We start from the raw sequence: 15,897 nt of genomic DNA, 5'->3' as shown, positions 1-15,897 counted from the left end.
TTTAATGACCTCCACACACACAATAATGCATCAAATCTAGTTAGGGATTTTATAGTCAGTGCCCAGTATTAACCTATACTGAAAAAAAGCTACACAATCAAAATATTCTGTTTTTTTTTTTAATATGTGTATACCGAAGGACAGGTTTTGTCTCACAGGATACCTTGTGTCCCTCTCCCCAAAATCAAGCAAAGGCCAAAGTCCCAGGTGTCAGGGGGTCAAAACTGAGATGAGATGCAAATGGCTAAAAAGTAAAATTATGCGTGGTCGGCCAACGCAGAGATGAAACACAGCAACGTCAAAAAGCACGATCGTTTGTGGTTGGCCAACACACAATAACTACGCTCGGGCTAGCCGTTCTTAGAATTGCCAATGAGGTAAAATAAAATCTGGACACGGCTGGGTCCGAAGTGAACTTAGCCAAGCCATGCCGCTATTATCACATCATACAGGCCCATCCAGAAAACAGCTCTCTGATTTAAATCTACACACAGCATTTAAACCACAGCGTGAACGTTTGAGGAGGAGAAAGCGATTTGTCGAGAAGAAGCGGCGCAGAAAGTAAATCCGCACAAAGAGTCGTGGCGAGGGGGAATTTTAAAGCAAGCCAACAAAAAACCCTTCCTGATGCAACATTGCCCAAAGCACTTTTCTTTTTCTTTTCTTTTCTTTTCTTTTCTTTTCTTTTTGTCCAGGGCAGAATGAAAGCAGCGGAATTGGCCGCTTCCAAGCAATCATTATGGCTGCAAATATGCTCTTAAATTGGGAAGCATCGCCCGACCGTGGTCAGGGCTGAAAAGGCAATTGCGATTCAGCACGGAGGAGAGATCGCTTCCAAACCCCTCCTCTCCCTCTTCCTCCCCCCCCACCCTCATATTTATGTAATCTTTTAGCAGCTCCTTGTGTGGCCGGCGTGACCTCTGACCTTGCGCCGGGCTGGCCTTTTCGACAGCTGCCCCCTTCCTCTTTGAAGCCGCCGTCCCAGATAAGTTCCAGGGAGAACGGCACCGTGCAGGGACTTTTTATTTTTCTGATCATCCAATGCAGCCGCAGAGAAGGGGACGGGGAATTCCCCAAAACAGCGTGGGTTTGGGTTTGTTTTTTTAAAAAATGAAAGAGACGCAGAAGGCAAAACCCCGAGCACAGAACACCGGGACGCGTTTTAACACAGAGATTCATTATTATAATTGCAAGTACACAATGCCCTCCCACGCACACACCGCACACAACACAAACCTTTTTACATGTCGGTTTTCTCTTTCTTGATGCCAGAGACAATTACCACCAACTATCCAGGAGACAGGCTACAGAAACACCCATTGACAAGCCTCGCTTGTTTTGGAATGCATTTTTGCCATTTCTAAAAACAAATCAAGCTTTTTCATGCCCAGCAATACTTGCGCCTTTTAAACACACACCAGCGATACTTGCACGCGAGACTCTTTTTGAACGTTTGCAGAATTTAAAGGTACTTTGGAACGTGTCTCGTTGTTGTTGTTGTTGTTGTTTTTAAATGAAAGGTGGTAAGGGGGAAAAGGAAGAAAACTTCGGAATGGTTTTGCACAAGTCTGCGTGTGACATCTAAGCTGCCGTGGTCGCTGTTAGAGTGTTAACAGGTAAGCAACACCGTACAATAAGGCTTCAGCTGAGATACAGTAAACACAGGCAAGGGGACACACACACACACACACACACAACACAATTAAACAGAATGGACTGAATAAATACGATTAATCCCATTTGCACAAGGAGACATTTCAATCTTGCTCCTAGACGTCCAAAGCACTTCTGTTCTGCAGTAGCGCGCTCAGCTTATTACCAGGACGTGCACAAAATGAACATTACAACCAAAAAAAAAAAAAAAAAAATCTAAACACAAACACATTGTCTTTACATGCCAGCACTTGGGGGGGGGGGAGCTTCATTGATTTCAATGAGATTTACTTTGGGGTAAGCAGATTTGGGCTTTTTTGCATTGTTCCACCTTCTGCCTCTTCCTTTGATCTCACAGACAAGAGGGAACAAAATGGGGGGGGGGAGTCTTTTAGGACACCAAAAAAAAGAAACAAAGAAAAGAAGGCGTTAAAGGGATAACTGAACGGGAAAGGGGGGGGACCACTATTTCCTAAGAAAACTGTCTGCCCTCCTACCTAAACCCCCCCCCAATACAATGTTCATTTGCAAACGTCCAGATGCGACCTGCCGATTTACAAATGAGCTCCAGCGAACCCGTCAACTTCTTCCATTCACTTGGACACTTCCTTTACTGCAGATCCTCTATTGGTGTCATATCCCTCAACTTCATCTGCCTCGCTTGGAGGGGGTGTGCGGGAGGCTAAACCCTACACACTCAGACTTCGGAAAGGCAATTTTGACGTCCGGGAGAGGAAGAACTAAGGGGGGGGGGAAATCTGGGACCCCCTCCCAACTCTCCCTCCTTCTGGGCGGTCAGAAGTCCGCATACGGTCGCCAAGAAAGTCCTACACACAGACGGTTCGCAACCGAAATGTTCAAGAGACGCCGGGAAGCACAGGCAGAAGACGCTTGGAAAACTTGTCCACTGTTGGACAGCTCCTCAAGAGACAGGTTCTGCCATCCAGAGCGGAGGCAGAGAAGTGCATTTGGTAGGGATTAATTTAAGGTTTCTTTTTCCGGGGGGGTTATTCAAACACACACACATGCATACATAGACACACACAGAGAGAGAGACTTCTATGCACAGGACAATTACACATTCTATCCAAGCAGAAAGATTCCTTTTTCCACTCCACAAGGTACAGACAATGCAAAGCTGCTAAGAATGACCGAATTGGCAGGGGAAGGGGTGGGGGGAGAGGGAGGGAGAGAGGGAGAGAGGAAAAGTTGGTCCGACTTACCTGCTGTAAGTACATAAATGTCAAGGCACAGGACAGCTGGGGACACATACCGACATTCGGAAGCGCCACGCAAGTTGCTCCCGTCAGAGGATGTTGCATGTTGCTGCCGTGAACTCGACGCAGGGCAAGTGAGGGGGCTTGCATGCAAGCAGGCGGGCTCCCGCTTCCTCCGCACAAGGCTCGGTTATTTATTTCTATCTCCCTCTCTCTCTCTTTGCTCCCCCCCAGCACAACAACCACGCTCTCTCTTTCTCAGATGCAGACGCCAAAAAACCCACCTCCAACCCCAGCGCCTCGTGCCGGTCTCGGGGCACCTTTGGGACCGGTGGCCCGCCCCCCCCCCAAACACCCCACTGCTAGAGCCCTACATTCACTTGTCAAGAGAAGGCCATTTGGTACAATTTCTCGTCCCCCCCACCCCGCTTTAACCTTACACCAAAAAAAAAAAAAAAAAAAAAAAGACCTGAGAGAGGTGGGATGGAGAGGGGTGTGTGGGTTTAATTATAATTTAAAAAGCAAATGCAGCCTACAGCTTATAAACCAAGCTTATAAACCCCAATGTCAGCCAGAGAATGAAGCCTGGTTTTTCTCCCCCCGCTGCTCTCTATGCAATAGAAGCTTCTGTCTTGTACAGAATGAGAGGGGGGGGGGAGAAATTCAAGGAGACTCCCTTTTGGTGCCGCTGATGCTATTTGGCTGCTCTCATTTGTCAAATGGGTCCTAGCCAGGGCAGGGTCTCTTTACCACTCACCAAAATTCAACTAACTGCATTTTTAAAATCCCCCGAGAGGGTGGGGGCAAGAGAGGCAGGCGAGAAAGAGAGAGAGGGGGAGAGACGCATCACAGGCAGCCATGAGGTTTGGGCAAATTAATGTCACTGCCCAGCTGGGACTGGAAAAGGCTGTTATGAGTCACCAAAGACACCCCCACCCCCTCTGCCTTGTAATTCTTCCCCCCCACTCCCTCTTCCAGCCCCACACCTAGCAGACAGAAAGGGATTCCCCCTTTCTAAGGCAGCACCCGAGCAGTCAGATCACAGGGTGCAGGGAAGACGTCCATCTATTAAAAGTCCGGGAACACCCCCCCCCCAAAGAAAGTTAGGTACTCCGGAGGCACCTATTATTTCCAGCTTTCTCTCTCGGCTTAAAAGCGTGCAGAGAGAAACACGCTCACACAGATGGACTTTGCATGCCTGACTTGAAAGGGAAAGGTTTCATCCAGTTTATACTGAGCTTTTTTACATTGGAAGTACAGTCTGATGTCTGCAAGCAGGAGCAGGGAAGAAAGAGGGAAATTACCATTTTTTTTACAAAAAAAAAATCCCTTTTGGAGGGTGTGTGTGTGTGTGTGTGTGTGATGTATTTCTAAAAGCATATCCCAAATCATTAAGGCTCAAACTGAGTTGCAACGGAAACCAGAGATCATCTGAGCACAATTTGATGAGGAGACAAACATTTGGAAGCCGTGGAACAGTTATTTATATTTATATGGAGAGAAAGCCTCTATTTCCTCATGATACGCCTTGCTCTTCCCTCCCCGTACCCACCCGCATTTTCACAGCTGGTAAAAAAAAACAAAAACCCACACCATTAACTTCTATGAAGAAAAAAAAAAGATTAGTGAGCAATGCAGAGGAAACTCAAGAAATAAAAGTCACATTATGTCAAAGCCCTGTCTTTTTCTTACATGTTCCCTTGAAACAAAACATCTAAACCATTAGTATTTTTTTTTAAAAAAAGACATCTCAGTTAAGATTATCAAAGGTGTCAGAAGCATAATCTATTATGAGAGGCTACTCTGTAAGATTAGGAAAACAAACACCATTAGTCAATTTGGGGATGGGGGGAATCTAATGTTTACTTCTTTTTTACCTAAGAGAGTAATATCCCTCATTCAAATTAGTATTCAGCTGTTGTGGACAGGTCCCCCCCCCCTTTATTTTATGGAGTAATAATTATTCATTAATAGATCTAGTTAGTCTGTGCAATAAAATAGGATGTGATCTGAAAATTAAGCCTTTCATGCCCCCAGCCTCGTCCTTGAGGTCAAATTTCTGATTCCCCCCTCCTCTCTGTACATGACTAAGATGTAACAAAAGAGACCAAGTGTTATTCAAAATGGATTTTGACAAATTTATTGAATTATTCATTCCTCTACAAGAAGGCCGGATCTTAACAAATTATGAGAGGTTTTCCCTCTCTGTCCCTCTTTTCTCAAGGTTCCTTTTGAGAAACAACTTTGCCCAAATCCACACAGTATACAACAACTCCCCCCGCTCCTGAGAAAGCAACTATTTATACTAAGAGGATGGGAAATTTAGAGCCAAGGGTAAACACTACAAACCCACCCCAAAAATACATTATGTGCCATTTCCGGTCACAAATTTGGCAACTCTGTTTTTTGCTGAAGCAAGCCACTACTGAACTAAAATGCAAACCGAGAGTCACGCAAAGGGCCCTCAACTTGCAAAGTCATTAGCCGTTGCTGACAAAACACTGGAACAAGCTCCTTAAAAAACCTATAGCCAACTGTCTGAAATAACCCCACCCACACAGCCCCAGCAAGGCCCATTACAAGCAGAAATACCGCCCCTCCCAAAGAAAGGAGTCTCTTTAACAAACCTGCCCTACTGGACGTGACCCTATGAAACAAGGAACGCTCAGACTTACAAAACGGGGATTTCTTCCCGGGGCTGCAAAAACTCCAATCCTTGATAATGCACCAGAGGTTCAGTTACTCAAATAGCGGTGGTGTACCGAACAGCACAAATTAATTTAAAATGTAAAAAAAAGAGAGAGAGAGAGGAGAACTAAATTAAAAGCCTACATACACGGACACACAAAAGGAGGGAAGGAAGCAGAATAGTGAACGTAAAACGAAGTCTCTTATTACCCCTTTCTGTTTTCCCCCCTTCCATTCTATCTCTGTGCCTAAAGCAATCTCTTGTTCCGACAGGAGTATCTCAAGCTCCCCCCCTCCATTTCCAGCACAGTAAACATGTTTTCCAGCAAATGCCCCAAGCCGATAGATTGTCTTTTTTCTTTCTTTTTTTACACACTTAAAAAAAATATCATTTTCAGAAGCAACCTGATAAATAAAACATAGGACTTTAATAAGACCCTATCAGAATGTTTAATGAAAAACAAATACGTTGCGTAACAGCATAATAAACCCATTTGCTCTCTGCATTTTGCTGAAGGGCAAAAAAACCCCAAACTCTGGATGCTTGGTGTCTGAACTATTTGAAACTGTCCACGGTGATCCATGTTCAAAAGAAAAAAAAATCCTTTACAAAAACAACAACAATAAAACACCCTTGTTAAATAAACTCTCCCATTCTCTTTCCAGCAATTTTTTTTAAAGAGTTGGGGGTATGCCTTCAACATGTATTTCCAGAATAAATTATTCCCTCATTGATCTGCTTCACTTCTAACTTGCTCTTCCTTCAGAAAACTCCACTTGGGAGTGGCTACAATGAGGATCTTGTGAACGGCAGCAAAATACATGAATTCAGTGGCATTCACAAAAGCAGGAACTAATGGGGCAAAATGGGCATAGGGAAGCTCAAAGCATGGAATTTTAGGGGGAGATCCGGGGCTGCTGTACTGGGCAGGAGCCATGCATGGGTCCCGTCCCAGTACCGAGCCTCGGTCTCCCTGTGGCTACCCTGCACATCCGTGGGGCAGCCTCTCATCCACACACTAACCGATCTTAAAAATATAACAGAACCTGATGATGCATACCCTGGCAGAGATCAGGAATTTTAAGCATGCCTACTTACTAGGGGAGGTGCCCATGCAAATATAGCCACCCGTTTAATGGTAACAATCCATGCATCAAGTCAGTAAGCTGTATTTTTTTTGGGGGGGAGGGGCAACATCTTCCAAAGTTAACTTTTCTACATATCTGCATTTGAGCAAAAAAAACGGGAAGAGGCGCTGAGCAAAACATTTCCCTCAACACATGGCGAGGCTTGGGTATGGTACTCGCTTACCCAGTTTCCTGTCCTTTGCTCCTATGGCCCATAGGTCCTGACCAGTTATTTCTTAAAGGAAAATATGATGGAGAGAGATTTGGCCATGGGCAGTGTTATATTTGGATCTCTATCCATCAGCAAAAAAAGGGACCGTTTTGTCTCTTGTTGTGGGGGCAGGAATTCTCGCCAATACGGGGATAATCCATTTATCTCGGCGGTGTTGAAAGAGGGGGCATTCCATCATCTTATGAGATAATGCGTCAATTTTATTTGAATTGCATGAGCAAAGTTTGTCAGAATATGGTAGATTTCTATATCTTCCTCGCTTACTGCTTGGTATCTTTACTGCTTGGTAAATGGTCAGCCAAGTGGTCAAGGAGGGGATCAAGGCCTTATGGATCCTTGCCATGATGAACTGGTCTGGTTCAAAGGTTAAAACAAAAGAAAGGCGGAACTACCTAAGCTGCAAACTCATTGCTGCTTCCACATACGCCTGGCAAGCTTTGCTAACACTTGACAGTCAGAGCAAAACACAAGTCATCCACCCTGCTCAGTGGGAGTTGTAGTCAGGGGCAACCTGGACTGCGAAGGCCATTCCCAACAGCCCTTCCCACGCTCTGACATTGTCATTAATCGATCAAAGCAAGCTCACAAGCCAGAGTCTGTTTTTCCAATGGGGAATGATGCGGCCAGAGGGAAAGCACGCAAAGAAGCCTTCTTCATCCCGACCGTCCCACAGGCGTTGGGTGTCAACGCCAGCCTCACAACTGTGCTTGGTTTGCAGTGGAGGTGGGATAAAAAGCGTTCTTGGGCTGCATCGACAGAAGTATAGTGTCCAGATCACGTGAAGCGATGGTATCACTTTACTCTGCTCTGGTTAGACCTCACCTAGAGTATTGTGTTCTGTTTTGAGCACCACAATTTAAAAAGAATGTAGACAAGCTGGAATGTGTCCAGAGGAGGGCAACAAAGATGGTGAGGGGTCTGGAGACCAAGTCCTATGAGGAAAGGTTGAAGGAGCTGGGCATGTTTAGCCTGGAGAGGAGAAGACTGAGAGGGGCTATGATAACCATTTTCAAGTACTTGAAGGGCTGTCATATAGAAGATGGTGTCGAGTTGTTTTCTGTTGCCCCAGAAGGTCGGACCAGAACCAGTGGGTTGAAATTAAATCAAAAGAGTTTCCATCTAGACATTAGGAAGAATTTTCTAACAGTTAGAGCAGTTCCTCAGTGGAACAGGCTTTCTCAAGAGGTGCTAAGTGCTCCTTCCCTGGAGGTTTCTAAGTAGAGGATAGATGGCCATCTGTCAGCAATGCTGATACTATGACCTTAAGCAGATGATGAGAGGGAGGGCTTCTTGGCCATCTTCTGGGCATGGAGTAGGGGTCACCAGGGGTGTGTGGGGGGGAGGTAGTTATGAATTTCCTGCATTGTGCAGGGGGTTGGACTAGATGACCCTGGTGGTCCCTTCAAACTCTATGAGTCTATAAAGGGGGAGAGTGAAAAATGAAACAGGTACTGTCTTGCAGAATTTGATCTCTGAAGAGGAACCAGACCCGTGTTTAACAATGGTTCACCCTGGGAGAAGGAGTGAAAGAACATGCCACCCCTGTCATGACACACTTATCAGTGAATTGACAGTGAAAGAAGGACTCCCTAATCAGAGATACCAGTAAGGATGGTTCACCTTCTCTATCTCTTCATAGCAAGAAGAAACATCCCAACCAGTGCCTACAGCTAGACTAGGCATTTGGCCGTGGAAAGGAGGACTGGACTTAGGGGTCAGCTAACTATCAGATGGGTTGAATTCGTCGCCACCATGGGCCGGTCGCATGCTCTCAACCCAACTTGCTTCACATGTCTTAAAAAAATAAATGCAAAGTGAGCTTGACCCTTAGCCACCGGTGAGATGCATTTGAACTCCCCAGTCTATGTCCAGTTCTCAGTTCATCGGATGATAAGTGAAACCCACCACAGAAATGCTTTTCAAAACCCTTTATCTTAAAATTCCTCAGACATTTTGCTTCCATGTTATCTACGGTCTCCCCTTTAGGCAAACTTCATGCTGTAAAGGGCTTCCTCTGCCCTCTCGCCTGTACCTGGGAAATGTTGCTGGCCGTATAGAAAACCTTTCGTCCTTCTCACGAAATCCCACAGGTGTGTTGAAACAACCCCTAAACTCCCAATGCAACAAAGGCAGCTCAAACTTCACCGCTCTTGTAAATATAATTCGTTCCACACTGGGGGGAGGGAAAGGGGCCACTGCGACGAAGGCCTGACGTAATTCACAAGGGGGGCAACACTTCAGCCGAGAACCCGCTGGATGATATCACTGGAGCCAGCTCCAATTGCTGAACACAACATCGGGCTTTTTATTTAAAAAAAAAAAACGTTTTAACAGGGCCAGTCTGAAGGAGTGACGGCCAAGAGACGACTGGCTTGCCATCGCCCCTGTGGCTCTTGTTATGGGATGGTATTCTTGGAGATATAAGAAGCAACGGTCCAAGATGATTCATCAGGAGATGACTGAAGGCAGACAGTTCACAATTACTGAACACGCAACGGGGTGAGCTCACATTCTGGCCAAGTAGGAGAAGGCCGGGAAGACACAGAACCGTAGCAATTATTTATCAGTTTTGAAAATCATGTTGGCATTCTGCTCTTCTGGAAAAAAACTCAGGGTTATCCACTCAGGGTCGTCCATTTTTTATGCTCCCTGAGCGGTAGAGGTGAGGCTGGGAAGGGACAAGCGGCCATGGTCCAGCAGCAAGATTCACAACCAAACCCTATGCAGACTTGGGGGCATCTATATGAAAGCCCTTGTTTCTCCCCATTTCACCACACTGGGTTCTCCCACCATACAATTTGATCACGCACCAGTATGACACACCTGGAGCTATAAAACCGCCTGGGCAAACTTTTGTGAAGCCCAGCGTCCCCACGGAGTTCTACCTATAACACCACGACACCCGAGCGCACAAATATACAGAAAAAAGACACCTTTCTGCTGTTTGGAAATACTGCTCCATCTGGCCCAGTTCTGTCTAATCCAAGGGGCAAGAGTGCTTCATTTCGGCCATCCTCCTCCACGCAATTTTCCTGACCCGCAATGGGGGAGGGACTGTGGCTCAGTGGCAGAGCATCTGCTCGACGCGCAGAAGGGTCCCAGGTTCAATCCCCGGCATCTCCAGTTAAAGGGACTAGGGAAGTAGGTGATGTGAAAGACCCCTGCCTGAGACCCTGGAGAGCCGCTGCCGGTCTGAGTAGACAGTACTGACTTTGATGGATCCAGAGCTGGTTCAGTATAAGGCAGCTTCATGTGTGTATATGTGTTCATGTGTCCCAGGGGTGAGCTATTCGGCCCAATGGGGAAACTTACACATACAGTTCTGGGTTTTCTCAACAGGTCAAGTAGTGCTCCCCAGGATCATTTCAGCTTGGGAAACTGTTGTGGAGGGGCAGGCTGCAACAGCTTCGTGTTAAATTAAATTGAACCGGATGATCTTTGGGGATTCTCTCAGAGAGGGCTGTAGCTAAAAAGGAGGCTACTAGAGCAGTGAGGTTACTATCCTGATCTGCTAAAAGGAAGCGAGTCATATCCCTTTTTTATCTTATATGCCGTGGATCTGGCAGATGGCTGAGCATTATATGGCGAGGTCTGCTGTGGAATGGGCAGTCCAATAGGATATGTTCCACTGAGTCGGGGACTCCCGCGTCACAGGCGCATAGCCGGGCATTGTGAGGTGTACAAAGAAACCTGCCACGAATCACTGCCGATGGAAAGGCACTTAATCTTGCCAACATGAAGGCTCTTCTCTGGAATGGTAGGGCTAGGTTATATAGGTAGTTGGCGCAAGATCCATAGGTTGTTGGGGAGTGTGGAAGAAAAAAGGCCCTTTTAAGATGGCCATCAATGAGAAAATACCTCCGGAGAATGCAATTTTTTTAAAAAAAAAGAGGGCAAAATTGCAAAAGAAGAGAAAATCGCAAGCCAAGTCTCGACGCATTCGTACTGCCCCTCACTCTACAATCAGCATAAAACCAGACAGATCCGGCAAGGCCAACCGTCCCCCTTCCCATACATCACCATTAATATGTACCAGCTCTGTTCTGGAGGGACCCTGACAGATCTACTTACTTCGCTGCACTTGATCCTTGACTGCTCTGCCGAGACGGACAACCAGGGAGCCAATTAGTGTCAATTGCAGCAGGGTTCATTTGTTAGCGACTGGACTTTCGGCTCCCCGATTCCTATCACACACACACGCGCGCTTGTGCAGCGGCGGTAGAAAATGACCTGCGCCGGATTTGAATTGGAAACCTCGGAGGTGAAAAAAGTCTCTCGTTTAATGACAGGGACCAAGCAGGAGAGATTAGCCAGGGCCTTTACCCCAGGAAGGAACAATCAATGTTCCCACCTTCCTTGTTCCGATTTGGACTGTCAAGTTAATAACGCCAAGAGGGTGATGCCGTTAACAATGCGCTGGATTTGCCGGTTATTTCGGGGCGGGCGGTGGTATTGTGGGACAGGCCGGCCGGCTGTACAGTCCTGGAAGTCCAATAACATCTTTTTTTTTTGGAGAGAGAGAGAAAATGTTTAGGGATGTGAGCTTTTGCAAGCGGTGGGAACTGGGGGAAAGGAGATGGTTGGAAAGGGGCGAGGCAGGGCCGCAAAAACGTTCTTAGCTTTTGTAGTCTAACAGGGGTCAGCAAAGGCCCCCCTTTTTTCTGTTTCCTGTTAAATGTTCATTTAATATTTCTATCGATGGTTTCAGATTCCCGCTATTTGCGACCCGTTTTTTTGGTAAATCGGTTTTTCCGTCGGCTCTGCCTATTGCAGGGCAAAATTTCCTTGTTATTGGTGCAGAAAAAAAGTTGTGCCATTTATCCATAGAACATGTGTAATGCCAATTTATGGGGGCGTAAATGCAGTTGGAATATGCGTACCGTTGCACAGCATAATTTCAGTGCGGGGAAACAGAAATCCGGGGTGATAATAAAGGAAAGTACAGCAGGACAACAAACACCCCAACTTAGCAAAATATATGATCAACCTGTTCTTTACCACCGGTAGCCCTTCCCATAAATCCTTTCATTGTGCCAGCCACCCCACCTGGTGGGAGGTAATGGAATGCCAACATAACCACAAAATTACTGCCGGGGTGTGTGTGTGCGTAGCCAGCCAGAAAATGGCTTCCAGGGGTTAAAGTTAGCAAGGGGAAACAAAGCCAACCACAAAAAGTCAGGGAGTCGGGTTCTGCATAACTCTAATAGTGACTCTTCAGCATTTCAGGTACAGATTCTTTTAACAAGATGCCTTTTGAAATGAACATGCCGTCTTTTCTTCGGTACGCACGGCAAGCCTTGAAGCCACGCTGTTGTAGAAGCTGCTGCCAAAGCAACATTTTTTAAAAGATATGCATAGCCAATCAAAAGCCCTGATGGCCAAGACCCATCTGCCCCCACCCACCTTCTCAAAACACTTGGTGGGTGCCAAGAAAGGTGTTACCGGGTGCCATGGTGCCAACAGGCACCACTTTGGAGACCTCTGTTCTACATGTTATCAATAAATCAGCACTAAAAGGTCAAGGTCCCCTGTGCAAGCACCGGGTCGTTCCTGACCCATGGGGTGACGTCACATCCCGACGCTTACTAGGCAGACTCTGTTTTACAGGGTGGTTTGCCAGTGCCTTCCCCAGTCATCTTCCCTTTACCCCCAGCAAACTGGGTCCTCGTTTTACCGACCTCGGAAGGATGGAAGGCGGAGTCAACCTTGAGCAGGCTACCTGAAACCGTTGGGATCGAGCTCAGGTCGTGAGCAGAGCTTGGACTGCAGTACTGCAACTTACCACTCTGCGCCACAGGGCTCAAATCGGCACTAGGAATTACATATATGGCATGTGTTGTATACTTACACACCGTATCAATGTTGTATAAAATGCACCACATGAGTACGCAATCTGAGCAAACTTGCAAAAGAAAATAACAGAACAGAAACTGTTGCAAAATATGAATATATGTATGTGTGTGTATATATATGTATATATGTGTATGTGTGTGTGTGTATATATATATATATATATATATATATATATATATATATATATATATATATATATATATATATATATATATATATATATATATATATATATATATGGAAAGTAGGGAACATTTGGTTCTTCTTTACTGCTGAGTAAATCCCCAGCCTCCTCCACAGTCTGGATTGGGTCCAGCAAACAGCCTTCCCACTCTGTGCTGGGAGACGTGTGCAATCCCCACCTGGGAATCATCCCCAATCTCATCCCAGCTCCTTCAGCTTCCCTGGGAATTCCTTCCTCCCCTTCCCTTTTAAGCCAAAGTTCAGGGACATCCCTCGCTGTGAGTCACCGGCGGAGGGGCTGTGGGCAAGCAAAACCAAGGAAGTGAGGGAGAAGAAGCAGCGAAAAATGACACAGGGAAGAAACGATAGCAATGCATTGCCACCAAAGACCAAAATGATTGGCACGTAGCCAAGTGCTGAAAGCATGGACTAATGTTTACGCTATCAAGTCAGTTATTACTGACATATTTTCTCTTGCAAATGAAGAACTGGAGTACTGTCACAGTCTCTCTCCTACAACAGTGATGGATGACCTTGCCCTCTCTGCTCCTTTTTTTCCGATAAGGTGTTGAATGGCCATGACCAGGATGCATCCAAGGAAGAAAACAGCACCAAGTGTTACTAAAGCACACTACTATTGTAAGATGAATATGTTTGCTGTATCAGCTATTTTTTTTCTACTTCCACAACATCGGGGCAGCTACTGAGAAGGCTCTGCACCTGATGGAGATTAATCTTGTGTGCGCAAATACTGGTAACTTAAGTAGGCTTTCAATGGCTGATCCCAATGTATGGGAGGGTCTAATGGGGAAAAAAAAAGAAGTTCCCAAAGTATGCTGGACTAATTTGAAAGGCAAATCTAGCACTTAAAATTGGAACCAGACCCTCATTCCTCTTTGCACAGACCAATATTGAGGCTTTGTAAGAATGGTGGGCTATGAATTAATAATTAATTAAAGACATAAAATAATGAACTTAACCATAACGTCCTTTGTTCTGCTTGCTTCCATCAAAAGACAAGCAGCAGTATTTTAAACTCATCCAAGCATTTGGATAGTCTTTTGGGGTAGCCCCCACAAAGAGCACATTTTCCAACAGTCTAATCTGAGAGATACCAAGGCATGGATTACAGTGGCCAGCTGCCTCTGCTCTTTTGTATCCAGACAGCTCTACAAGCTCAGACTCCCAATAGCCATTTATTAAACTTCACGATCCTATAAAATAGATTCGCAAGCAAGGTTCCACCTCCAGTATCCGCTGTCTCTTTCTAAAACCAATGAAAAGTGGACCCTGTTGTCATCCGGGTAACTGTTGGAGAGACCCTCACCCCAAATATATACTTTTTACTACTTCACCACCTAGGGTTGCCAACTCCAGGTTGGGAAACTCCTGGAGATCTGGGGGTAGACCTGGGAAGGACAAGGTTTGGGGAAGGGAGGGACCTCAGCAGGGTGTAATGCCATAGAGTTCTCACTCCAAAGCTGCCATTTTCTCCAGAGAAACTGATCTCTGTGGTCTGGAGAACACTTGTAATGCCCCATTTGTAGGTTGTCAACTCTATCTCTGTGTTAGAGACTCCAGCAGCTCTCTAGCTTGAACAAAAAAAAAATTGACAACATTCTTCCCTTGAATTATATTCCATTGCTTTGAAAATACTGAGTGCATGTTTTACAAACAGGTGAGGAGCTGCACAGTAATGCAAAGACTAATTTTTTAAAAAAATACAAGAGGATTCTTTCCCTCTTCTTGCAAATCCCTAGGTGACAGTTCATTATGCCAGTGGTATTTTCTTGTCATGAAAAAACGGTACTATTTTAGGGGTTTGTATTAAGCCTGTTTTTCTTTACCAGCTCTCTGCGCGGAGATCAAGACATTAGTGGAAGCCCTACACTCACCTCAGGCAAAGGGGAAAAAAATACTCATTTTTCTCGTTCCGTTAAGCATGGTGCTACTTCCCTTGACTTCTCCAATATGTTCGACGCGCAAGTCCACGGGCATTCCCTGCTGGCATTAATAGATTCGGCATTGGGTAATGCCAAATTTCTAGAGTGCCACGCAGTTACTCCCAAGTGACTCCTTTGAACTCAATGGGATCAACTTTTCAGTAAACATGCAAGGGAGCACGTTAAAAAAAATTCCTTTTCTTTTTAAATGTAGGTTTCCAGTACCAGAAAGAGCCATAAAATGTTGGCACCTGGTTGGCCATGGTGTGAACAGACTGCTGGACTTGATGGGCCTTGGTCTGATCCAGCAGGGCTTTTCTTATGTTCTTATGTTGATTGGAGGGAAGCAAAGGGACACCCTACTTAGGTAGATCTTGTGCAGAAAAGCTCTAAACTGAAAACTAAAAAAAAATGCAGCGCGTGTAAACTTCAACATGAGTATCTGACAAAGGGAGCTAAACTCTCGAAAGCTCATCCCCCGAAAATCTTGTTGATCTCTAAGGTGCTCCTAGCTTGAATCTAGCCGATCTACGGCAGACCAACATGGCTACTCTCTGAAACTATCTTCAACATGAGTGTTCTTTGGGACCAGAAAGATGTCTCTCCTCCTCAAGTGTGCGCATGCATTTTGGTGAGCATTTTGCTAATATGTTGTGAAGCACCATGGCTTCTCCATGGGCGGTGGGAGTGGAGGTCACGGTTGGATTTAGAGCACAAAGTTCGAGACCAGAACTCAGGGGCCAATCTTTGGAGTCAAACGCCAATTCCTACGCTTGAATAAGAAGATCGACCTTTAGGCTGACGGCGGAATACTCACGGGCAGTTCTAAGGCTGAGTTTGTCTGGCCGGAAATTTGAATGGGGGATTAAATTGGTGTATATATATATATATATATATAACAACTGCAGCAACACTGGTGTCTGTTTTCTGTTGTCGTGTTTTTTTTCCGGGGCCATCTGAAGCTTCCGGACAAAGGGAGATGCAAACTCGGAAGATTTGG

General features: G+C 45.6%; 1 protein-coding gene across 20 annotated transcripts in view; it reads right to left on the bottom strand.

Annotated features, from left to right (window-relative positions):
• RBFOX1 (RNA binding fox-1 homolog 1) overlaps positions 1 to 15,897 on the bottom strand; it is a 1,240,357-nt gene that overhangs the window by 302,183 nt on the left and 922,277 nt on the right. For 2 of the 20 annotated variants that reach the window (XM_056866503.1, XM_056866508.1), the window contains exon 1: positions 2,877 to 3,059. The exons of 15 other annotated variants lie outside the window; for them this stretch is intronic. In XM_056866503.1, coding sequence (XP_056722481.1) covers positions 2,877 to 3,020 — 144 coding nt within the window. In that variant the 5' untranslated portion in view covers positions 3,021 to 3,059. Of the gene's footprint in view, positions 1 to 2,876; positions 3,064 to 15,897 lie in introns of those variants that run through there. 3 more of the 20 variants (XM_056866498.1, XM_056866493.1, XM_056866506.1) reach the window with 3 other exon arrangements.

The sequence above is a fragment of the Euleptes europaea genome, chromosome 21 (genome assembly GCF_029931775.1).
Source record: "Euleptes europaea isolate rEulEur1 chromosome 21, rEulEur1.hap1, whole genome shotgun sequence".
NCBI lineage: Eukaryota > Metazoa > Chordata > Lepidosauria > Squamata > Sphaerodactylidae > Euleptes > Euleptes europaea.
This window is presented reverse-complemented; position numbering and strand designations above follow the sequence as displayed.